The following is a 25,543-nucleotide window of genomic DNA, read 5'->3' on the forward strand; positions in this document are numbered from 1 at the left end:
GAGGAGACATAGGGCAATTTTTCCCTAGGGTGCAATGCACAAAACTCTGTTCGTTAACATTTTGGTATTCCTTGACTTTCCACAGAGAAGCAAATGTTCAGGGAATATCTGCTCCATCATGTTTATCTTTCAACACATGAACACTTCCCTTCTCAATTGACTCTTGTCCATATGCTCACAGTAATGTTAGGCTTTTGTGCATTCCACCATAATAGGCACGATCAATCTAGCTATAAATAAAACAGTCCTATGTTCACTATTTGGTAAATAAGCATTCATCTTATTTTTTTAAAATCTTGCTATTGCTAGGTTATGCAGGTGAACTTCTAGAATGTTGGAGATGTCTAAGATGACTTGACCTCCAGTTTTGTTTTCATTAATTTAAAAAAAAATGAATGGCCTCATACTTTCCAATGTTAAACTTCCAGCTGACACAGTTTGCTCATTCACTTGATCTATCAACGTTTCTTGCAACTTTTTGCTCCCAACTATACTCAGTGTTGTTAACAAACTTAGATATACAACTCACTATTCTTTCCTATGTTCTTGTGCCAGGGAACTCTGTAACCAGAAATGGCGACATGGAATTGGATTTTTTCAGAGTCAGGTCAACTTCAGAGGCCTTTAAAAATGATGGGCTGGACCCGGATGCAGTTCTCCAGCCCCCATTTCTGACAGATCCCATTTTTGCTGACAGGGCAGGGCATGAATCACATAGATGGGAAACCAAACTCAGCAGAACTACTTGAAATTAGTGCTGAGCTCAACAGATTACATTTTCGCTGTTCCAAGGGCCTTAACCTGCAATGTGGGAGTCATGAATTTATGGAGGAGGCATAAATGTTTAAGCAGGGCAGACAACATCCGTTTAAGTGTCATGATCTGAAGTTATTTAAATCCTCAGCCCTTTAGAGAGGAAAAAATAACAGACTGCAGCTGTTAGAGTTAAAAAGCACACCTCCTCGGCTAGAGTGCATTGATTGATAGGCCATCTGGTATAGCTTAGGATGAGCCATTAGCTATCTGTTCCTGCAGTTTCAATAGACTTCATTGTTGACATTTCCCAAGGGCTACTATTATAGCTGAGCCCATTATGAATGCTTGGCTGAGTTTCAAAAAAAGCTCTAAAACTATTTACTTCAGTGGTGGGGTGGAAGGTGTGGTTGAATTCACATTCTGATTGACAGTTTTAAGAGGCTATTAAAAAGTTAGCTGTCTTTGTTGTGGCTAGTGAATAGAGGTTTGTTTGCTTTTATATTGGCCAATTGAGGGGATTTAACATTTTTGAATGGGTTTCTTGAATGACATAAAAACAGAAAGTGTTGGACAAACTCAGCAGGTCTGCAGCATCTGTGAAGAGAGAAACAGAGTTGACATTTCAAGTCTAATATGATTTCTTCGGAACATATTGGACTTGAAACATTAACTCTGTTTCTCTCTCCACAGATGCTGGCAGACCTGCTGAATTTTTCCGGCGCTTTCTGTTTTTATTTCAGATCTCCGGCATCTGCAGTATTTTGCTTTTATTTCATGAATAACAGTTTTTTTTCTGTATCAAGTGTGCATGAGGTGGCATAGGGATATGAGTAGCAGTGGAGGTGGCTTAGTGGGTATGTGGTGGTGTGGAGGTGGCATGGGGGTATAAGGGGGCATGGGGGCTGGATGGGGTATGAGGGCTAGAGAACAAACAGCCTTTTACACACCGTTGCCGAAGCCTTAGAGAACCAAGGCAGGCCATCTTACCAGCCCCAGGTTCTGTAAGCAGCGTACCATTTCTACTATCAATTCCTCTTTGTGTTTGCTTATCACTCCTTTCTCCAGTCAGTTCCTTTATTTTCTCAAAGACAGCGCCTTTTCCTTTATTGGTAGTTCTTCCAATTTTCCGCACTGCACTCTCCAGCAACCCCCTCTTGCCTGGTCAGTCTCTCTTCTTAGAAGACGGTTACTGCCACAAAGAACTGTGAGATAGAATAACAATGGCACAGAATGCATTCTCCAAACATAAAGAATTGCTCAGCATAGGAATAAGTTGAGATCTTAAGGAATGAATTATCAAGACTGTGATTTGGAGTGTCTTGTTGTACAAAGTTGAAATGTGGACCTTGAGATAAGTGAATATCCAAAGTCTAGAAAGTTGTGAAATGTGGTCCTGGAGAAGGATGGGGCAGGTCAATGGGACCGAACACAAGAGGAAAGATAAAGTTCTTGGGACGGTGGAGGAGAAAGAATGGTCCTGATTATCATCAAGAAAAGGCAACAAGGTTGAATTGTAGCCTAAGGCATGAGGTGATTGAAGGAAGATTAGAGGGATGTAGACCAAGAGGGAGAAAGAGAATGATGATGTTAGAGAATTTGAAATTGAATATGGGCGGCTCCTATGAACAACTGAAGAAGAAAGCACAAGATTACAAGGCATGAAGAAATGAGCAGACATCCTGCCTTTAGGCAGATCACAATGAACTTTGGGTTATTTTGCTAATTAAGCACTGTGCTAGATTATTTGAATTATAACTTCACTATTGAGCTAATTAAATGCGCAATCAGTATTTTGCACACCGATTTATTGATGTTTAGGGTTGAACTAAAGATGAACCAATTGGGTTAACATATTTCAATCACTGCATAGTTTCATTTCCAAGCTAATAAACACAATAAAACACATTTTAATTTGCACGGCTATAGTATTATAAGTTATCTAAAGAAACAAATTGAGTATGTGCAACACTATATCATTCCATACCCAGACTGGTTGGCTTGATGACAAGTAGACTGATTGATTACAAATTGTAAGAAAATCGATTGGCACAACCCCCTATGGAGAATTATCGAGCACAGGTAAAGTGTTAGTATCTCTTCTGTTCAGCATTGCCTGGGCAGCTATTTAAATCCACAGTGGAGTAAAACAATTATCCAAGGTTTGGACTTGCGCAGTTGGTTTCATCACAGTATTTTTTTTCTTTCATTTAAATTTGATTGAAGCTGTTTCTTTGCTGAGTGTCTGATTTGTAAATCAGTCGGATTACACAAAGAAATCACCACTGGTTCATTTTCAAATTTATGAAATTGACAAGGCAATGGTTTGTATTTTTAATAACTTGGGGGTATTACTCCAAATTTTGTGCTTCACCCTTCTCCTGTTATTGCAGATCTGACAATGGTCATACGTACAGCTGCAACCATCCATAAAGTGGTTAAAAGCACGGTGGCTGTTCCAAAGTGAACATTAAAGGTAGTCAGCCATTTTATGCACAGTCAGGTCTGTAGGGAACAAATTTTTTTTTTTGCAGCATCAGTATTCTATGGTTTATTTGGCATCTGCTTAGGAGTCACTGAAGTGTATTCTAACACTAGCTTGGCATCACTTTGCAACAATATGTTACCTGTGCATGAATAAAGTTGATGCATTTATAGAAGTATAAATGATATAAATATTTCTTTTAGAAAGAAAGCTTTAAAAATATATCTTTTGATGTTGATATCCACCTGAACAACTAACTTGTGTAGCATCAAAAGCTGATGTTTACAACCATTTATATATATGAACCCAATAGAAGTTGATCCATTTTCATGTGCGGGTATTTTTACAGCTAGCACAGCATCTGTTAACAGATGGCAACGAAATGCACATTAACATTTACATAGTGAGTGCTCCATACTCATCAGGTCCATGCAATTTTGACTTCTTTCATACTCCTTCTTCCGAAGCATGGGTAAACAGTTGATTTTATTTTTGTTTTTTTCCAAATTTTCTTATTGGCATATATTGCAATTTTAAATGCTTATTTGAGGTAGCTCTACTGTTTCAAAATTATTAGTGTGACTTTAAAACTGCACTGAGAGTTCAACTTAAGGAAAAACTAACTGCTCACTGTAACTGTAAAACTCCTGTGATTGCATAGACTGCAAAATTGTTCACTCTATTTCTGTAATATCTTTTCTATTTAGCTGTCCAGAATTGTGCAATTGTAGATTTGCCTATGTATGCTTTGTTAAAAATCTACGTAGTGATCTCCTATTTTCTGGTTTATGTCATGAATGTCAGTGCACTTCTAGAGAAGACAGTTGTAACATTAGGGTTACAATCGCGTCTTTCTTTCAAAGAACCTAATTGAGCATTAATGTATTCTTACTTCCATTGAAGGTTCTCTCTCAAACTCCAGCACAGCAGTGAGAGAATAATTAGCAGTCTCTGGTCAAGTTCACTTCACAAAGTACCACTATGTTGTTTCTACTTTTTCTTTTGCGCAGGGTTTATTGTCTGAAATTCTCAGAAAAGAAGAGGACCCCAAGACTGCCTCGCAGTCTTTGTTGGTCAACCTGAGGGCAATGCAGAATTTTCTAAACCTGCCAGAAGCAGAAAGGGACCGTATTTACCAGGATGAAAGGGAGAGGAGCCTCAATGCAGCCTCAGGGATTGGAACTACACCTTTGATAAGTTCTCCTAACCGTACCCAACAGGTAATCCTCAAATAAAAATATCCAATTTTTCTTGAAGCTGGTCCTGAAATTCTACTATCATGTTTTTCTTTCAAGAAAAGTTTTTCTTCTTAGTAATCATGAATTTAATTTTATGGCTCACTACGTTGTTCGGATTATTCAATGTTATCATTTCCAAAGGATAGAATTTTTCAGAAAAGTTATTTATGCGGATGCTGTCTGTATCAGAATGGAATGCTGCTTGATTTGAAGACATAAAAAGGAAAACGTTCAAAAGACTAAAACATCGCAATTGCTTTTTGTATAGGGAAATTATGGATGCATTTTCTGATCCTTTGCTCCCAGTGCAGAGCCTTGTTTGACCAGAGAACAAATTAGTGAATCGGTGTGGAGGTCAGCGCGCCTCATTTGCGGTGCTTTCAATTTTTCAGTGGTTACCTTCAATGGGCGGTTAACTAGAAATGGCGTAAATCGGATACACTCATCTCCATGCCTGATTCTCCAATCCATGCTCTCAGTGAGGAAGGCTCTGCACAGGATATGGAGCCTCATAAGATTTACTCTTTTGTGTATTTTGGGGAACTGATTTAAAATACAGTTCTTTTGCCTCTAAACCAAACATATACAGAACAAAGGTTTCCTTTATCTGCTGGCTGCAAGATCCCTTGTGAAATTATTTTGAATAGTCTTAGCCCAGTTAATAGTGAGCATGGATCCATAGCACATGAATACTCACAATTTGGTACAGTTGACACCTAGGCTTTATATCACAATGTGGTAATATTGTGTTAAGATAAACAGGGTAATGCTTCTGTTAAAATAGTAGAAATTGGAAATTCATAAAAACAGATTAAATATTGCATTCTAATATTTGCATAGTGTAATTTCAAACCCTGAATGGGACAAATTCATTCAGAGAGGAAATGGGCAAAGTCACAGTGCCGTGTTTGGGATTGGGCGTAAGACTATTGGGACAGAATAAAAGGATTTTTACTCTGTATCTGGTCATGCTGCACCTCATCTTTGAGTTCTGTTAGCCTAAACAGGGAAGGTGCTTCACTTTGCAGCACTAACACTCATTATGATCAGCACAAAATTGTACTTAACTAAATGAAACTTAAACATTTTGTGTTTTTATAAATTTGACATGCTGTTTGTAATGTTTTAGAATCATTCGAAAAGTTCACTCCACAATATCTGCTATGAAAGCAGTTTGAAATTGTTGATATTGGAACAGGAGGGATCTGTACCGTTGGGACGGTCTCCACCTGAACCGATCTGGGACCAATGTTCTAGCGATAAAGGTTAAATAGGTGGTCAACAGGACTTTAAACTAGAAAGTGGGGGCGAAGGGAAGGGTAAAACTCCAAGAAGTGTGACTAATGGGAAACAAAGCAGCAGGTTAGCATCTGTGGGGGTGGATTCAACTTCATGGAAAATTATGAAAAAACTGAAAAGAAAGGAGAGCCCAGGAGATGCTATTAAAGTCCCCAGAACACAAAATAGGACAGAGTGTTTGGAAAGGGCCAGGAATTTAACTTCAGCACATCATATAAAGGGACGACAATGAGAAGGGAGATGGGAAATACAGGACTGAAGGTGTTGTATCTGAATGCACGCAGTATACGAAATAAGGTAAATGAGCTTATGGCGCAGATTGAAATTGGCAGGTATGATGGCATGGAGACATGGCTGCAAGGGGGTCAGGACTGGGAGCTAAATATCCAAGGATATACATCCTATTGAAAAGATAGGCAGGCTGGCAGAGGGGGTGGGGTTGCTTTGTTAGTAAGAAATGAATTTAAATCGATAGCAAGAAACGACATAGGGTCAGATTATGTAGAATCTGTGTGGGTAGAGTTCAGGAACCGCAAAGGTAAAAAAACCATAATGGGAGTTATGCACAGGCCTCCAAACAGTAGTCAGGATGTGGGGCACAAGATACACCAGGAGATAGAAAAGGTATGTAAGAAAGGCAAGGTTACAGTGATCATGGGGGATTTCAATATGCAGGTAGACTGGGAAAATCAGGTTGGTAGTGGATCCCAAGAAAAGGAATTTGTGGAATGTCTACGAGATGGCTTTTTGGAGCAGCTTGTGGTGGAGCCCACTAGGGAACAGGCAATTCTAGATTTAGTGATGTATAATGAGGCAGATTTGATAAGGGAGCTTAAGGTGATTGAACCCTGAGGAGGAAGTGACCATAATATGATAGAATTTACCCTGCAATTTGAGAGGAAAAAGCTGGAATCAGATGTAACGGTATTACAGTTGAATAAAGGCAACTACAGAGGCATGAGGGAGGAGCTGGCCAGAATTGACTGGGAAATGAGCCTAGCAAGAAAGACAGTGGAACAGCAATGGCAGGAGTTTCTGGGAGTAATTTGGGAGACAGCAAAAAATCATCCCTAGGAAGAAGAAGCATACTAAAGGGAGGACGAGGCAACCATGGCTGACAAGGGAAGTCAGGGACAGCATAAAAGCTAAAGAGAAAGCATACAATGCGGCGAAGAGCAATGGAAAACCAGGGGATTGGGAAGCCTACAAAGACCAACAGAGGACAACTAAAAAAGAAATAAGGAGGGAGAAGATTAAATATGAGGGTAAACTAGCCAGTAATATAAAAGAAGATTGCAAGAGTTTTTTAGATATATAACGGGTAAGAGAGAGGCAAAAGTGGACATTGGGCCACTGGAAAATGACGCTGGAGAAGTAGTAGTGGGGAACAAAGAAATGGCGGAGGAACTGAATAGGTACTTTGCATCAGTCTTCACGGTGGAAGACACGAGTAACATCCCCAAAGTTCAAGCGAGTCGGGGGGCAGAGGTGAGTATGGTGGCCATTACCAAGGAGAAGATGCTAGGAAAACTGAAAGGTCTGAAGGTGGATAAATCACCTGGACCAGATGGATTACACCCCAGAATTCTGAAGGAGATAGCTGAAGAGATAGTGGAGGCGTTAGTGGTGATCTTTCAGGAATCACTGGAGTCAGGGAGGGTCCTAGAGGATTGGAAAATCACTAATGTAACCCCCCTGTTTAAGAAGGGAGTGAGGCAAAAGACGGGAAATTACAGGCCGATTAGCCTGACCTCGGTCGTTGGTAAGATTTTAGAGTCCATTATTAAGGATGAAATTTCAGAATACTTGGAAATGCGTGGTAAAATAGGGCAAAGTCAGCATGGTTTCATCAAGGGGAGGTCATGCCTGACAAATCTGTTAGAATTCTTTGAGGAGGTAACGAGTAGGTTAGACAAAGGAGAGCCAATGGATGTTATCTACTTGGACTTCCAGAAGGCCTTTGACAAGGTGCCGCACAGGAGGCTGCTCAGTAAGATAAGAGCCCATGGTATTGGAGGCAAGGTACTAGCATCGATAGAAGATTGTCTGTCTGGCAGGAGGCAGAGAGTGGGGATAAGGGGGTCCTTCTCAGGATGGCGGCCGGTGACTAGTGGAGTTCCGCAAGGGTCAGTGTTGGGACCACAACTTTTCACTTTGTACATTAATGATCTCGATGAAGGAACTGAGGGCATTCTGGCTAAATCTGCAGATGATACAAAGAAAGGTGGAGGGACAAGTAGTATTGAGGAGGCGGGGAGTCTGCAGAAGGATTTAGACAGGTTAGGAGAATGGGTAAAGAAGTGGCAGATGGAATACAACGTGGCGAAGTGTGAGGTTATGCACTTTGGTAGGAAGAATAGAGGCATAGACTATTTTCTAAATGGGGAGAGAATTCAGAAATCTGGAGTGCAAAGGGACTTGGGAGTCCTAGTCCAGGATTCTCTTAAGGTTAACTTGCAGGTTGAGTCGGTAGTTAGGAAGGCAAATGCAATGTTGGCATTTATTTCGCAAGGACTAGAATATAAAAGCAGGGATGTGCTGCTGAGGCTTTATAAGGCTCTGGTCAGACCACATTTAGAATATTGTGAGCAATTTTAGGCCCCGTATCTTAGGAAGGATGTGCTGGCCCTGGAGAGGGTCCAGAGGAGGTTCACGAGAATGAACCCAGGAATGAAAGGCTTAACATATGAGGAACGTTTGAGGACTCTGGGTCTATATTCGATGGAGTTTAGAAGGATGAGGGGGGATCTGATTGAAACTTACAGAATTCTGAAAGCCTGGATTGAGTGGACGTGGGGAAGATGTTTCCATTAGTAGGAGAGACTAGGACCTGAGGGCACAGCCTCAGAGTAAAGGGAAGACCTTTTAGAACAGAGATGAGGAGAAACTTCTTTAGCCAAAGAGTGGTGAATCTATGGAATTCATTGCCACAGAAGGCTGTGGAGGCCAGGTCATTGAGTGTATTTAAGACCGAGATAGATAGGTTCTTGATTGGTAAGGGGATCAAAGGTTACGGGGAGAAGGTGGGAGAATGGGGTTGAGAAACTTATCAGCCATGATTGAATGGCGGAGCAGACTCGATGGGCCAAATGGCCTAATTTCTGCTCCTATGTCTTATGGTCTTATATTAGTCACATTGTTATTTATGTTTAAGCAACCATCCATATATAAATGAAATGATTTTTGGGGCAAATATAAGTGATATATAAAGATTGAATCTCGAATACTGTGTGCAGTATTGGTCTCCCTATTTAAGGAAGAATGTAAATGTGTTGGAGGCGTTTCAGAGGAGTTTTACCAGATTGATTACCTGGAATGAGTGGGTTGTCTCATGAGGATAGGTTGGACAGGCTGGGCTTGTTTCCACTGGAGCTTAGAAGAGCGAGGGATGACTTGATTGATGTATATAAGATCCTGAATGGTCTTGAAAAGATGGACATGGAAAGGATGTTTCCGCTTGTGGGTGAGTCCCGGACTCGGGGCCACTGTTTTAAAATTAGGGGTAACCCTAATAGGACAGGGATGAGGAGAAAGTTTTTCTCTGAGGGTTTTGAAACTTTGGAACACTCTGCCTCAGAAGGTGGTGGAGGCGGGGTCACTGAATATTTTAAAGGCAGAGTTAGATAGATTCTTGTTAGGCAATGGAATCGAAGGTTATCGAGGGTAGATGGAAATGTGGAATTCAAAACTCTAACAGATCAGCCAAGATATTATTGAATGGCAGAGCAGGCTCAAGGGGCCAATTGGCCTACTTCTGGTCCTATGTCGTATGTTTTGTATTGCTAAATGAGGTTGATTGAAAGGCATTATAAGGAAGATGGAGCCCATGTAGGTTTTTGAGAATGGAGTTAAAACTTGTCAAAATTATTTTTTACGATAGTTTTAAATGTTAGTATAAATAGTAACAGCTGTTCAATGGTTTACTGAGTTTATTCGGTAAACAGTTGTGTCGCACAGAGCCATGGTCTCAAATTTTGTCCCTTAACTGTACCAGAGGGATCAGTGCTGGGGTCTCAGCTATTTATGATCTATATTAATGACTTGGATGAAGGGACAGACTATATTGTAGCCAAATTTGCTGATGATACAAAGATAGGTAAGAAAGCAAGTTGTGAGAAGGATCCAAAGAGTCTGCACCAGATGTACACATATATATATATATATATATATATAGGTTAATTGAACGGGTGAAGAATTGGCAGATGAAGTAAAATGTAGGAAAATGTGAGGTTGTCCACTTTGGCAGGAAGAGTAGAAAAGCAGAATATTATTTAAACAGAAAAAGACTGCAGAGTACTGCAGTACAGGAGGACTTGGGCATCCTTGTACATGAATCACAAAAAATTAGCATGCAGGTGCAACCAGTAATTAGGAAGGCAAGTGGAATGTTAACCTTTATTACAAGGCAGATGAAATATAAAAGTAAGAAAGTCTTGCTACAACTGTGCAGCGCATTGGTGAGACTGAACCTGGAGTACTGTGTACAGTTTTGGTCTCCTTACCTAAGGAGAGAGATACTTGCATTAGAAGGAGTTCAGAGAAGTTTCACTAGGCTGATTCCTAGGATGAAGGGGTTGTCTTGTGAGGAAAGGTTGAGCCTATACTCATTGAAGTTTAGAAGAATGAGAAGTGATCTTATTGAAGCAAATAAGATTCTGAGGGGGCTGGATGGGGTTGATGCTGGGAAGATGCTTCCTTTCCTGGTGTAATTTAGAACTAGGGGGGACAGTTTAAAAATAAGGAGTCGTCAATTTAAGATGGAGATGAGGAGGGATTTCTTCTCTCAGAGAGTCATTAGTTTTTGGAATTCTCTTCCACAGAGAGTAGTGGATGCTGGGTCACTGAATATATTCAAGGCTGAGTTGGGCAGATTTTTGATTAATGAAGGTGTTAAAGGAGGTAGGCAGAAAAGTAGAATCAAGGCCACAATCAGATCAGCCATGATCTTATCAAATGGCGGAGCAGGATCGATGGCCTGAATGGCCTATTCCTGCCCCTATTTCTTATGATCTTATGATTACTTTACTGACTTTAGCTGGGGTTGTGATGGCAGCGATGGAGTTGATCTCATTGCCCTCTATTTAGCAGGAAAAATAAATATGGGTTCCTGTTCCCCCGAATCCTTGAATCGATTGATCTCTGCTAGATGTCTATGGATATGGATATTAGATGAGGACAGGACCCACCTGGTCAAGTTACCTGCTAGTTCCCACCCTCAAGGATTCTACATAAATGGCACTTGAACAAGTTTTCTGAGAATGGCACACCCAGAAAGCCCAAGACTCATCACATTCAGAAGAAGAAGAGGAAAACAAAATTGCCAATGGGGAACAAAGTAATAAAAAAGATTATTGTTGGACTAACACCTTATGGACTTTTTTTTAACTGCTGCTCAGAGTACGCAGTTAGCTATGATTATTTCTTCAGGTCCCTAAGGATTTGTTTCACAAGTGTGACTTAATGGAAGAGAAGAGGAAAGATTTTTGAATTTTGATATTCTTGTAAAATGCTCTCCATTCTTGCATCAGTGATCCGGAACCTTTTTATTCTCATTAAGATGTCTTGCTTTGTTTTTAAATGTTGCCTGATGTATTGTTTTCAGTAGAACCTCCCACTCAATTTTATAAAGAACAGATTTTGATCCATTACTTTCTCTAAATCTTATAATTATTAATTGGAAGAAACTCACTGTCCTAGTGCTACCTTTCAAAGCATTACTTTATAACTGCAATGTTAGTAATGCCAACACTTGAGCAGCAAAGCACCATGAGAATTTCAGGAAACAAATACATTTCAGCAAGGCAACATATGAATGCAAAGTATCCTTTTATTCTGTGGGAGTGAAAAGTTCCACTGCACAGCATACTGATAATTCACACCAGTGAAATACAGAAAGCATAATAGACACATGCATATTATTATTTGACAATTGACATATCTTTCTGAAATATATTTAAAGGTTCACTGAGATTCTAGGGATCATGCTCTCCCACAAAATTTAGGGAAAACACCAGTAATGCTTAGTTCCAGGTAACCATCATAACTCACTCAAGCCTGTACTTCTTGTAAATTATGAGTATTTTACATTAGTGAAAGAACCCCAGTAACACATTATCAGCAGGGTGATATTGCCTTTGTATTTATACTTTCTTATAGTACATTATTAACTCAGATTAAACCTTTATCTAGGTCAAAACGTCCTCCATTACAACTGAATGGAATGGTAAATCGGAAGGCTGTGCACTTAATATTAATGCTTCCATTTACGATGAGATTCAGCAGGAAATGAAGAGGGCCAAAGTGTCCCAAGCATTATTTGCTAAGGTTGCAGCAACAAAGAGCCAGGTAAGGAATAGGTGCAGTGTACTTGTATGCATAGAAGATTTATGATATGCTTAGGCTAATGGACCATCATGCACAACCTGTACTGTATAGTCATTTATATTGTAAAAAGAAAAGGTTGCTTCATAGCAGAAAATGCTCGATATAGAGGATACGGAAAGCAGTTGTGAACCAAGTAGTTCTGCCTCTTTTATGGATATCAGTCGTTCAACAAAAGAAAAGTTAATATAGTGTTACTTTTATGTTTTATAGGGTTAATTTTCTTTTTACCATTCTGATCATAGAAATTTCCATTTACAATGTTAGCGTACAGATGCTAATAGTTTTATATGACATTCTCCTGGCTATTTTAATGGAGGAGAACTGGAGATCACACTCGCATATGAGAAGATGGAGTAGTTTGGCTCCGAGATTTTGCCATGATTTTCTTTAAATGACTCTGTGATTGGTTAATAACAATAAGAAAAGCCAGATTGCGTTACTGTTCCTCCTTAGTTGGAGTACTTCCACCTGACCATCCATCTCGGAAGGCATAAAAAAAACTGAGGATACCCAATTACTTTGAATGAACCTTACCTTTTGAACTCAGAGCTGACAGTTTCTGGTGGAATGTCAAGTGATCAAGAATCACTAATACAGCCCTTGCATCTTGCTTCTGTAATTTATGTTCTTATGTATGGATATGAAAGTGTTAGCTTGGCTCAGCTGGTGGCACTCTCACCTCTGAGTTAGAACTTGAGCATGTATTTTACATTGACACTTCTGTGCAGTTTTGAAGGACTGCTGCGTTGCTGGACTGCTGTCTTCTGGATGACATATTTATCCTAAAGGCCTTCTGCCAATAAAGAAGGATGTAAAAATTGGAAGAAGAGCAATGAGTTGTCTTGGACATATTTCTTCTTTCAGCCAACCCCACCAAAAACACACTAACCGGTCAGTCAACACCACCAAAAACAGGTTAACCAGTCAGTCAACACCACCAAAAACAGGTTAACCAGTCAGTTAACCCCACCAAAAACAGGTTAACCAGTCAGTCATCTCATTTACTGTTTATAGGATCTTGCACATTAACTGCAGGTTTTGCCTACATGACAACAGTAACAATGGTTAAAAGTAACTTATTTGGATGTAAAGTGCTTTGGAACATCCTAAGGACACAACAAAGTGCTGTATAAATGCAAGTTTGTTCTATCAAAGCTTTTTCTCACCATAAATAGATAAGGAACAAAATAATAGGCAAATTATCTTGATATTTTCATCTCAAATTTTCTTTAACATATTCAGCACATGTTGATTTTTATTCTTGTTGTGTTTCAATGCACAGCTGAAAGCACACAACTTTGCTCCTTCTCCACTTATTGATCTTACATTTATTTATACTGAAGTACATACGAAGAGGCAATCACAAAGCAGCAATAATTATAATTTAAGCCACCAAACTAATTAACAACAAGATTCTAAGCACTTTAGGCAAGAATGTTATCAACAGACCCTGCCCAAACAGCAGGACCATTTGCAGATAGGGAACCTGACTAGTGAAGTAATGGGCTTTGCCAAGGCTCTTGCCCAGAGCCACAGCATTACCATCCCACCTCCAGGTTCCCCAGCCAATTAGGGAGAGCGGGTGTTCATTCTGCCAAAGGAAGGATTTCTAATTTGCCGGGTTACAGGGGCTCACAAACACTTGGATTTTGAGACTGTAGCAACCTCAGGATGGAAAGGAGTCCGGGAAGGCTGTCCCCTGGGTCTCTCACTCTTACCTGGAGGTCCTGCTGTGGGATCTGAAGGGCTGTAGGAAGGTGAGCACTCCCAAGGGTGGGAGGAAGAGGCCAGCCTCTCAAACCAAGCAGGCATGGATGGAAATGACAGAGGAAGTCAGCAGCAGAAGACAATGCATCAACAGGATCCAGGATCTCGGGAGGGAATGACAAGTGAGTGGCATAATAAAATTAGAGCCCCACACACTTTGACTTTCCCAGCATTCTCCTGCAGAGCCCTCCTTGGGACAACAAACTTTGCAGCTCCATTCATTCCTGTCTTTACAGACACCTTATACCCCCATCTGACCAGCTGACAATCTCACTCATCCTCATCCTATTGCCCTCTTGCACCCATGCCTCACAGTTAACCCTCTACAGATGTTGTCCTTTCATCTTCTCCTCACAAACTAATGCTCACACCCGTCTGCTTTCTCTCCTTGCAGGAGAAGAGAGCACACAACTTGGTGAGAGGTAGAGACCCTGTTTGGGAGGGGGGCTGGGCCCCCTAGTGACAGGCACCTTAATCAGCCACTGCTAATGCCAATGTGTGCCCACCTGCCCCATTAAGAAGGAAGCTTTGTTCCAGAAGGTTGCAGATGTCAGCAACGACCTGCCTTGAGAGCCTGACGCACTGGTGCTCACATATGTTGAGAGAGTTGATTCCTTGCGTATATACTTTATTTTGAGGGGACTCACCTCCTTCCAGATGAAGCTTGGTGTCCATCCCCTCTGCTCTTTGGAGGGTAATGCAGCTAAGGAGCAGGCAGCTGGAGAACACGCTGCTGGTGGTGTTGCCCCTGCTGGTGCTGTTGGCAGTGGTGTTGCCTCTGCACTTACCCCTCAGGTGTGCAAGGTGGAGCTGCACGCCATGGTGAAGACTGGCAGCAAGGAAGTGTAGCCAATGATCGTGAAGTTCTAGACAAGTGAAGTGCCTTCCAAGAAGTTGGCAATTCCCCGTCAAACAACGATAGCATTCTCTGAATGAAGAAGTGCTTTGAATAGTAGTGTCTCAATGGCCATGGTGGGAGCTCCTCAGTGTAAATGATCAAAGCCTTCCCAGCTTGTCAGCCTCACTGAAGAAGCTCTGCCTTGGTGACCTTGGCGAATTGCTGACAGATCTGGAAATGGGTACTCTGCCAGGGAAATACATAATTGAGGGTTAAAATCATTCTTAATTGACTTTTTAAGTAATTTGAACTGTTTACAGATCCTGCATGGCTTCAATCCCATCCCTGTGAAACCAGGAAGGGGGCTGAATGATGTTGGAATCCTAATAATTTTGGGGGATTTAACTCCCTACCTGCACCTAAATCTGTTTCCCTTTGTCTGTAAAAATATTACCCATAGTGTTCATCAGTAGATCATTTCTTACAGTAATCATTTTCAGACATACACACACACACAAAAAAATATGAAACTTTTGAATGCTGACTTCTAATTGGATGGTAGAGTAATCCTCCAATTCAGCTCCAGGTCAGAGAGTAACCATAAGAAATGCTCAGGTTATAGCATGAGGTTAATGTAGTCTCAGATATTCAGAGTGCACCTACAGAAAGGTATGCAAAAATAATTTTAAACTGGAAAAAAACCCAAAGGAATGAGTTAAAGTAATAACCACCATTTTCTCAACTATCAATCTATGAGAAATTGGATAAATAAACATAAATAATCACACGGAATGTTAATCATCAGGGTACAAACATAATAGCAAAGCATGCAGCAGTAATGTTATCCAGTACGTGTCCAGTAACACAAACTAAGCAGAATATTAAAATTGTACATGAGGTAACCATTATCACTCAACACAAATAACAGTACTCATTGAAGAAGTTGGCCTTCTTTAACTCTTAAATAAAAAGAGAGATATGGAGAATACTTCCAACTGAAACTCCTCACCCTCTTCAAGGAAGCCAACATTTGCATTAAGTCTATGGAGGGGATGGGAGATGAACTGCTAGTTTATATCACTATGGCAATGTATAGTATTATTGACTGCACAATTCATCACCAGTGAACGCAAACACAGTTACAGTACTCACGGGATACATGGCACGTGATTACAGTAATACAGCAGAATACACAACAGGGAAGTAAGATGATAATTTTTCTTTCTTCTCATAAAAAGGATACTGCCCAATGTAATGCTCTCTAGCTATTCATATATGAGTACAGATATATACTGTACTTTGGAGACGTATCTGTATAGAAACAGGAAACGTTATATAATGAAATCCATCCCTTGAGGAAGGGACAGAATGTGTGCCACTTGCAGAATGCATATTCAATTTGTTGCAGAACACTGCCAGGTTTAGAATGGGGAGGCAGTGGCGTACTGGTAATGTCACTGGAGTAGTAATCCAGAGGCCTAGGCAGGTGGTGGAATTTGAATTAAATTAATTAATAAATCTGGAATTGAAAGCTAGCCTTAGTAATAGTGACCATGAAACTATGATTGATTGTCATAAAAATCCATCTATTTCACTAATGCCCTTTAGGGGAGGAAATTTGTCATCTTTACCTGGTCTGGCCCACATGTGACTCCCAATCCACAGCAATGTGGTTCACTCTTAATTGCCCTCTGGAATGGCTATGCAAGCCACTCAGTTGTATCAAACCGCTATGAAGCTTAAAAGGAATGAAACCGGATAGACCACCTGGCATTGATCAATGCAATGGCAAATCCCAGCCCTGTCGACCCTGCAAAGTTCCTCTTATTAACATCTGGGGGCTTGTGCCAAAATTGGGAGAGCTATCCCATATACTAGTCAAACAACAGCTTGGCATTTTCATCCTCACGGAATCATACCTCACAGACAATGTCCCAGACACCACCATCACCATCCCTGAGTATGTCCTGTCCCACCAGCAGGACAGACCCAGCAGAGTTATACAGTAGGGAGGGAGTTGCCCTGGGACTCCTCAACATTGACTCCAGACCCCATGAGATCTCATGGCATCAGCTCAAACATGGGCAAGGAAACCTCCTGTTGATTACCACCTACTGTCCTCTGCTCCCCACCCCCCCCCCAAAATTTCATCAGCTCATGTTGAGCACCAATTGCAGGAAGCACTGGGGGTGGCAAGGGCACAGAATACACTCTGGATGGGGGAGCTTTAAGATCCGTCACCAAGAGTGGCTCGATAGCACCACTACTGACTGAGCTGGCCGAGTCCTAAAGAACAATTCTGCTAGACTGGTGAGGGAATCAACAAGAGGAAAAAATCTACTTGACCTCGTCCTCACCAACCTACCTGTCACAGATGCATCTGTCCATGACAGCATTGGTAGGAGTGGCCACCGCACGGTCCTTGTAAAGACAAAGTCTCACCTACACATTGAGGATACCCTCCATCGTGTTGTGTGGCACTACCACCATGCAAAATGGAATAGATTCTGAACAGATCGAGCAACTCAAAACTGGGCATTCATGAGCCATCCATCAGCAGCAGCAGAATTGCACTCAACCGTAATCTGTAACCTCATGGCCCAGCATATCCCCCATTTTACCATCAAGTCAAGGGATCAACCCTGGTTCAATGAAGAGTGCAGGAGGGCATGCCAAGAGCAGCACCTAAAATTGAGGTGCCAATCTGGTGAAGCTACAACATAGGGCTACTTGCGTGCCAAACAGCAGAAGCAACATGTGATAGACAGAGCTAAGTTATCCCACATACGAAGGATCAGATCAAAGCTCTGCAGTCCTGCCACATCATGAATGGTTGTGGACAATTAAACTAACTGGCGGAGGAGGCTCCACAAATATCCCCATTCTCAATGATGGGAGAACTCAGCACATCAGTGCAAAAGACGAGGTTGAGCATTTGCAGCCATCTTCAGCCAGGATGATACATCTCGGCCTCCTCCCAGGGTCCCCAGCATTACCGATGCCAGTCTTCAGCCAATTTGATTCACTCCACGTGATATCAAGAAATGGCTGAAGGCACTGGATACTGCAAAGGCTATGGGGCCTGACAATATTCCGGCAATAGTATTGAGGACTTGTTCTCCAAAGCTTGCTGCGCCCCTAGCCAAGTTGTTCCAGTACATCCACAACACTGGCTTCTACCCGGTAATGTGGAAAATTGCCTATGTATGTCCTGGCTACAAAAAACAGGAAAAATCCAATCTGGCCAATTAACTTCCCATCAGCCTACTCTCGATCATCAGTAAAAAAGATGGAAGGTATCTTTATCAGTGCTATCAAGCGGCACTTAGCAATAACTTGCTCATTGACACCCAGTTTGGGTTCTGCCAGGGCCACGCAGCTACTGACATCATGACAGCCTTGATCCAAACATGGACAAAAGAGCTGAACTTAAGAGGTGAGATGAGAGTGACTGCCCTTGACATCAAAGCAGCATTTGACCGAGTGTGGCCTCAAGGAGCCCGAGCAAAACTGGAGTAAATGGGAATCAAGGGGAAAACTCTCCACTGGTTGGATTCATACCTAGCACAAAGGAAGATGGTTGTGGTTGCTGAAAGTCAATCATCTCAATCCTTGGACATCATTGCAGGAGTTCCTCAGGGTAGTGTCCTAGGCCCAACCATCTTCAGCTGCTTCATCAATCACCATCCCTCCATCATAAGGCCACAAATGGGGATGTTCACTGATAATTGCACAATGTTCAGCACCATTCGCGATTCCTCAGATACTGAAGCAGTCCATGTCCAAATGCAGCAAGACCTGGACAGTATTCAGGCCTGGGCTGATAAGTGGCAATTAAAATTTGCCGCACACGATTGCCAGGTAATGACCATCTCCAACAAGGTTGAATCTAACCAACGTCTCTTGACATTCAATGGCATTACCATTGCTGAATCCCCCATTATCAACATTCTGGGGATTACCATTGACCAGAAACTGAACTGAACTAGCCATATAAATACTGTGGCTACATGAGTAGGTCAGAGGCTGGGAATCCCATGGAGAATAACTCGCCTGACTCCCTAAAGCCTGCCAACCATCTACAAGGCACAAGTCAGGAGTCTTTGTCTGGAAGAGAGTAGCTCCAGCAACACTCAAGAAGCTGGACAACATCCAGGACAAAGTAGCCCGCTTGTTGGCACCCCATCTAACACCTTGTACATTTACTCTCTACCGATGCAGTGGCAGCAGTGTGTACCATTTACAAGACGCACTACAGCAACTTGCCAAGGCTCCTTTGACAGCATCTTCCAAACCCGCAACCGCTACCACCCAGGATAACAAGGGCAACAGATACATGGGAACACCACCACCTGGAAGTTCCCTCCCAAACCACATGCCATCCTGACTTAGAACTATAGCACCATTCCTTTACTGTCGCTGGGTCAAAATCCTGGAACTCCCTCCCTAACAGCACTGTGAGTGTACCTACACTACATGGACTACAGCGGTTCAAGAAGGCAGCTCACCACCACCTTCTCAAGGGCACTTTGGGATAGGCAATAAATGTTGGCCTAGCCTGCGTACCTTGAACGAAAAAACTTCCGTGACAAAGGGAGATTTCTACACATTGAGGACTTGTGTGTAACTCACTAATTTCCATTAAGGTACTGTGGAAAACTCTTATCACCTGTCTTTTGTCCACTTTAATTGTACATGTCTCTCAAAATCTACCATAGAAGACATGCTAAGTTCAGCGTCACCTGCATTGTATAGTGCCTTGATTTGCATGGTAAGCACAGTGGAAAGTTTTCCAGTAATGTGGGCATGATGTCAACCTGCATTTTTCACAGAGCATCATCCCTAGGTCGTTAAGGGTCTCAGAGACCCTTAGTCCTAGGACCTAAGTTCTCAAAGAAGTAAAAACATTCTGCTTGCAGAGATCTGGTGCTTCATGGGAGCTTGGCCTTTCGTAAAGGCCTGAAGCAAAAAAGACAGCACGAGGCATGAATGCTTTCGTGGATTTCCAAGGCCAAGCAGAAACTCCCTGCCAGTACAATGACTATCATTACAGGCACACTCCTGATACCTATAAAGGCTTAGCATCTACAGATTGTGTTCCATCCCCATCCATGGAAACTCCTGAGCAAACTTCCCATTGTAGCTGCTTTTTCTGGAAAATCACTTAGAAGTAGCAAATAAGATATTCCTTTTGGTACTGAAGGTTGAGGAGAAAAATGGTGATTTTATTACGTGATTAACACATTCAAGACAGTGTGCATCATGAGAGTGGAAGGTATGTTTAGCACTGAGAAGTTAGTTTAATACATTTTTACGATACACTTGTAGCCAAGCATAATAGTTTTACAGTTATAGCATCAGATTCAGGAAAAAAAGGTGCTTTATTTGACCTTAGACGTGATGAATATATTTAAGGTGATAATCCAGCAAGGAAAGGGACGAATGGTGCTACTTTTTAGGGATATGAAACGTTTGCTGTAGTCATTGGGAAGCATGTTAAATAAGCTGAACATTGTTTAATTGGTTATTTGTTTATTATGGAATTATGCTTATACAGAGAATATGAATCTCAAGTGCAATGTAAGGTTTTGTTTGAAGCTGCATTAATTATAAAATATGGAAATTTCATAGATTTAGTATCATAAATATCTTCTGTATGTTGGTGATTAACGGTTCTTTGAATAGATATTGGCCATAAGTTCATTCAATAGTGAAACATTCTTGGATCACGGACTGACAAAGCAATCTCCTATGGATTATCCCTTCATCATTTAGGGATGGGCAATAAATGCTGGCCCAACCAGTGAAGCCCACACCCCGTGGTACTCATCCCTGTCTAGTGCAATGTCTTCTTGTGGCAGGGTTGGACAGAAAGGTGGAATCTATGTTTCTTCCAACATGCAGCAAATCTTAATTCTTCCAACATGTTTTGGAGCATACTGTAACGTCCACCCTCTTCTCCGCTGAGACTCGTTTAAGCAGCTCAAGGAATCCAAATTTCTGTTCAGTTGGGACACATGCTATCCTGTAGGCCTCATAGTAATGTGTCACTAGTGCAATATGAAGGTTTTTACCAAAGGGCATAGACCATAATTGTACAAGAGTACATGCTATCATCAAGAAGCTAGCCGCCTACTCTACCTCAACAGCAAACTATGTCATCTTGTACCTCTAACATAGTGAAACATCCCAAGGTATGACAGAGTGTTGACACGAATCGACATGAAAAGATATTAGGGCAGATGAGGAAGGTTTTAAGGACTATCTTAAAGGAGGAAGAATACAGAGAGTGGCAGAGAGATTTAAGGAATTCCAGAGCTTGGAACTTTGGCAGCTGAAAGCACGGCTGTCACTGATAGCACAATTAAAATTGAGGATGCTGAAGATGCCACAATTAGAGGAGCATAGATCTCAGAAGGTTGTAGAGCTGCAGGAAATTATTGAGATAGGGTGAGACTGTGGGGAATTTGAAAACAGGATGAGAATTTTAAAATTGAGGCATTGCATACCTGGGAACTAATGTAGGAAGCAAGCACAGGGGTGATGGTAACTGAGTTTTAGATGACCTCAAATTTATAGAGAATAGAACATGGGAGTCTGGCTAAGAGTATGTTGGAGTAGTATACAATCAGTCACTTCCTGTGCTCTGGGCAATGCACAAATGCCATGCTTCTGCTGTTGTTCACCAGCAAAGTTAATTTAGGTGTTAAATGCTCAAATAAAACTTGCAATTGCCCCTGTGCAGCAGTGGACAGCAACTGCCCAATGCAACTGATATCAACTACAGGGGACTGGAAGGACTGTCTTGTGAAAAATTAAGGATTGCAATTGCCGTGATAACTACGGTGAGGCCATCATGATAATGGAACATGGACGCAGTGTCTCTTAACAGGTGACAGCGGTCAGTCATGTTGGCCCTACTTAGCTACAAATCCTCAAACATTCTTGCTATCACCTGTTAGGATGGTGAAATCTCAAATGTGGGGGGCTTTGAATTGCTGCAGCTTGAAGCTCTTGCAGTTGATGGAAGTGTTTGCCCGAAGTACTCAGCAGAGTAGCTGAACACAGAAGGAGGAAGGTACGCAGATGTTACTGAGTAGAAAATTAAAACCTAATAGTACAGAAATAAAGATTAAACAAGATATTTGAATGAATGGAGTAAGGAAATGTATGTGAAATGGTCAACAAACTGATATACCGTTCTGAAGGCCTAGGGTGGTTCTGAGCACCATGTCAATGTCAACTTCTATTGAAGGAGATTCTTCCACTAGTTGTATGAAGTGCATGCGCTGTGGAAATACAGACTTGGTTTTTCAAAAGGCCATTAAAAAACACAACTTTGGAAAATCTGTTGCTATGTGGTCTGACATTTAACTTGTAGGAAAAATTTAATTACAACTCCACAAATTTAATTTCACAATGACCAACTGAAATTACTCAGCAGAAATCTACAATGAATGCAGAGGAAATCTGGATTGTCTATTTTTCTGCCCCACTATAAGCTTCTAGCTTTTCATAACTCAAATTTCTAATAGTGTGGGTGACACAGTTTTGCCTTTTATAAACCACATACTACTGACACCCACAGCCTTTTTCCAGGAATAAGAACTGATATTGCTCTTTTTGAAGGAGGGACTTAATAAACATGAAAAACAGAAGCATTCACATAAGAGCTAAAAAGAGGAATGTGGCTTCCACTCATCTGTCTGCACCCCAATCTAAAGGTTTGAGGGGTTTTTTTGCATAAATTCTGTTGGCTGAAAATAATTAAAACCTGGTAATTGTCCTGGCAGCAAATACAGCATGGTCCTAATCTCCAGAGCAGAGCAGCATGAGTTCTGATCCCAGGGGAGCTTTTCTCTCAAAGTCAACTGACATAGTCTGGAAAAGTTTCTTCAATTCTCTGCTGAGCCACCAGTGAAGGGATTTGGATTAACAGTGTACTGCATCAAGTGGAAGAAGAGCTTGACGAGATGCTGTAAATGCACCTCCCTGTTTCAATAACTGAAATCTTACTTTTTAAACATGGTGCAATTTCAAATTGAATACCTCTTCCAGGCTGAAAAGGGGGCTGTGTAGGTATAGAAAAAAGTGGGCAATAGTTTGAGCAATTAGTGAAACAATAGAGTCGTCTGAAAATGGTGTTGCATTTTGTTACTTTCAAAATATAAATTTCATTGATTGTGATGTAACAACTATGCTTCTGGCAAAATAAATTAGTTTTTAGGCAGCATGTTGCTGTATAATAAGGTGTCTAATCCTTATTACTGGTTTGTTGATGCAAAAACTCCTTTAAATTGACCATTTCAACACATGGTTTCCCCTGAAACTAGCTGTGATAATTAGCGTGGGTCTAATGAGACAGAATGTCACTGATCCTGTGCTGAACTGTTGTGTATCAACGCCACAGACAGGAACTGTCAAGCCTGCCATCTGTGACAAGTCCTGTGCAGGCCTGGCATGTTAAAATTACAGGCTTGAGCATGCTCACTAGAGTGTGATGAACCAATGGCTTATCTTCATCTTTGCAAAAGCTGTGTTGCATATTTTTTTCCTCTGGCAGACCACACAGGGGCTTGTTCTGAAGAACATTTTCACTAATCTGATCAGTCAGCCAAATACTTCGGGAAAACTGCTTTAATGATCCACTAATTACCACAAGTCAATATGAACTATATTATTAGTCTGAGGGAAAATATTCCATTAGGTCTCCCCCTTGGGAGTTCCTCTGCTTTGTGATGTCACAGAGTCATAGCCCCTTCTTGTAATTAATTTTATTTACACACGCAGACTCAGAAGGTCACACCTGCACAACCCAAGTCAACCAGGGAGCTGGTGGCACTCGGGTTTAATCAGATCTGTCATAATTACCATTATGCATGTTTCTGACACATGCTGTGAAATATTTCAATTTAACTGCCGCTAACAGAAGAACCAGATGTACTGTGAGTACAGCAGCACTGGAAATATTATTCCTAAAGATAAGCTTTCCCTTTCCTCTGTAGTTAATGTGCCACAGTAGCTGAAATATCCAGTAAATTATGATCTCGAAAGCAGAGTAGGGTTGATAACAGCCGATTAGACAGTTTAACCACAAACAGCTTGTTCATTTTTCAGAAATGCAAACCACATGTTCCAAATAATTATGTGTTTCCTGCATTTTTATAACTTTTATTACTTTTGCCTTCTATGCTACCGTTTTCCTTCCTCTTGTTTTTTTAGGTAAATTCATCTCGCAAAATTCTTGGATAGTCAGAACAAAAGCTAATGATTTTAGTTAACCCTTTGAGTACATGAAGTACACTTTTCCCCACCCTTTCTTTCACATGATTCAGGTTGTGCAGAGAATATAGTTTTTGGAGAATTGCCTTGGATTTCTATCCTGTTGATTTCCCTACTAATATTTGATGCTAGAATTGTGTAAATTCGCATTTGTATACCTTCTTCCAAAAGTTGCAATGGAACTCATGAAATGTCAATGAGCATTTACTCTGAATTTTATTTGTTCTCTAATTCTCCAGATTAGTTGAATAGTATTTTTTACTATTGCTGAAAAAAGACATTTTTGTCAAAGCTTTTCATCTTGCACTCATTAGGGCAATTTGCAAGAATACCAAATGTAAAAGGAACAACACTTTATATTTTATGAGAAGAGAGTGCTGATTGGTTGTCAAGTGTACAAGATTATGAGGGGCATGGACAGGGTGGATAGGGAGCAGCTGTTCCCCTTAGTTAAAGGGTCAGTCACGAAGGGACACAAGTTCAAGGTGAGGGGCAGGAGGTTTAGGGAGGATATGAGGAAAAACCTTTTTACTCAGAGGGTGGTGGCGGTCTGGAATGCGCTGCCTGGGAGGATGGTAGAGGCGGGTTGCCTCACATCCTTTAAAAAGTATCTGGAAGAGCACTTGGCACGTCATAACATTCAAGGCTATGGGCCAAGTGCTGGTAAATGGGATTAGGTAGGTAGGTCAGGTGTTTCTCACGTGTCGGTGCGGACTCGATGGGCCGGAGGACCTCTTCTGCACTCTGTGATTCTGTGCAGTGGACTCTGATTGGTAGAGGCGTTGCCTCTATCTCTAGGGGACAAGTATTTGCTGAGTTCAAACTCCTCTACTCCCAACTATCCCGCCACAAACCAGCATCCACTGAAGACGTTGAATCCTTGAAAGCATGCCTAGCTGATCTTGCGCATGCATATTGCAGGATTCCAAACGACCTGTCTGATTTTTCACATGCAACACGAATGTCTTAGAGTTGTGAGGCCTTGATACCGACCTAGGGATACACAACAGTCAACCTGACAAAGGGACAGCAATAGTCATCCTCAACAAGCGTGACTATATCAACAAAATGTGCGCCATTCTTAATTACAGGTCCAAATTCATATCCATTGGACCCGCCACTCAACATGACCAGACTGCCTTGTTCAAAAATAAGCTTAAAAAAAAAGCTTGCTGAACTTGTGTAAGAGCGATGAGCTGCCACGTGATAGATATGACAGAGTTCATCCTCACGGTTGGATGGGCAGGTCCATTAATGATTTTAATTAGTGTCTCAATGGCCTCAATAGGCTATTGACAGGTCGGCAGGCATGTAGCTGACTTGGCTGACCTGAAAATGGAAATGATGCAGGGTGACGTCAGGAGTTCCACCCAACGTCATGCCGCATCATTTTACGCGTCAGCGAGCAGGCGCCGCCTCCCTCGCCAACCGGAAGATCCTGCCCTCTGACCAGTTCTGCACAACATGAATTGGCTAAATGGCTGGGCGAATTATTAC

At 41.5% G+C, this 25,543-nt stretch overlaps 1 protein-coding gene across 4 annotated transcripts in view; it reads left to right on the plus strand.

Annotated features, from left to right (window-relative positions):
- Window positions 1–25,543, plus strand: part of LOC144678715 (DNA-binding protein SATB1-like) — a 145,552-nt gene that overhangs the window by 51,504 nt on the left and 68,505 nt on the right. For all 4 annotated transcript variants that reach the window (XM_078538536.1, XM_078538537.1, XM_078538534.1 and 1 more), the window contains 2 exons: window positions 4,249–4,458; window positions 11,965–12,120. In XM_078538536.1, coding sequence (XP_078394662.1) covers window positions 4,249–4,458; window positions 11,965–12,120 — 366 coding nt within the window. The remainder of the gene's footprint in view (window positions 1–4,248; window positions 4,459–11,964; window positions 12,121–25,543) is intronic.

Source organism: Cetorhinus maximus, chromosome 3 (genome assembly GCF_964194155.1).
Source record: "Cetorhinus maximus chromosome 3, sCetMax3.hap1.1, whole genome shotgun sequence".
Taxonomy (NCBI): domain Eukaryota; kingdom Metazoa; phylum Chordata; class Chondrichthyes; order Lamniformes; family Cetorhinidae; genus Cetorhinus; species Cetorhinus maximus.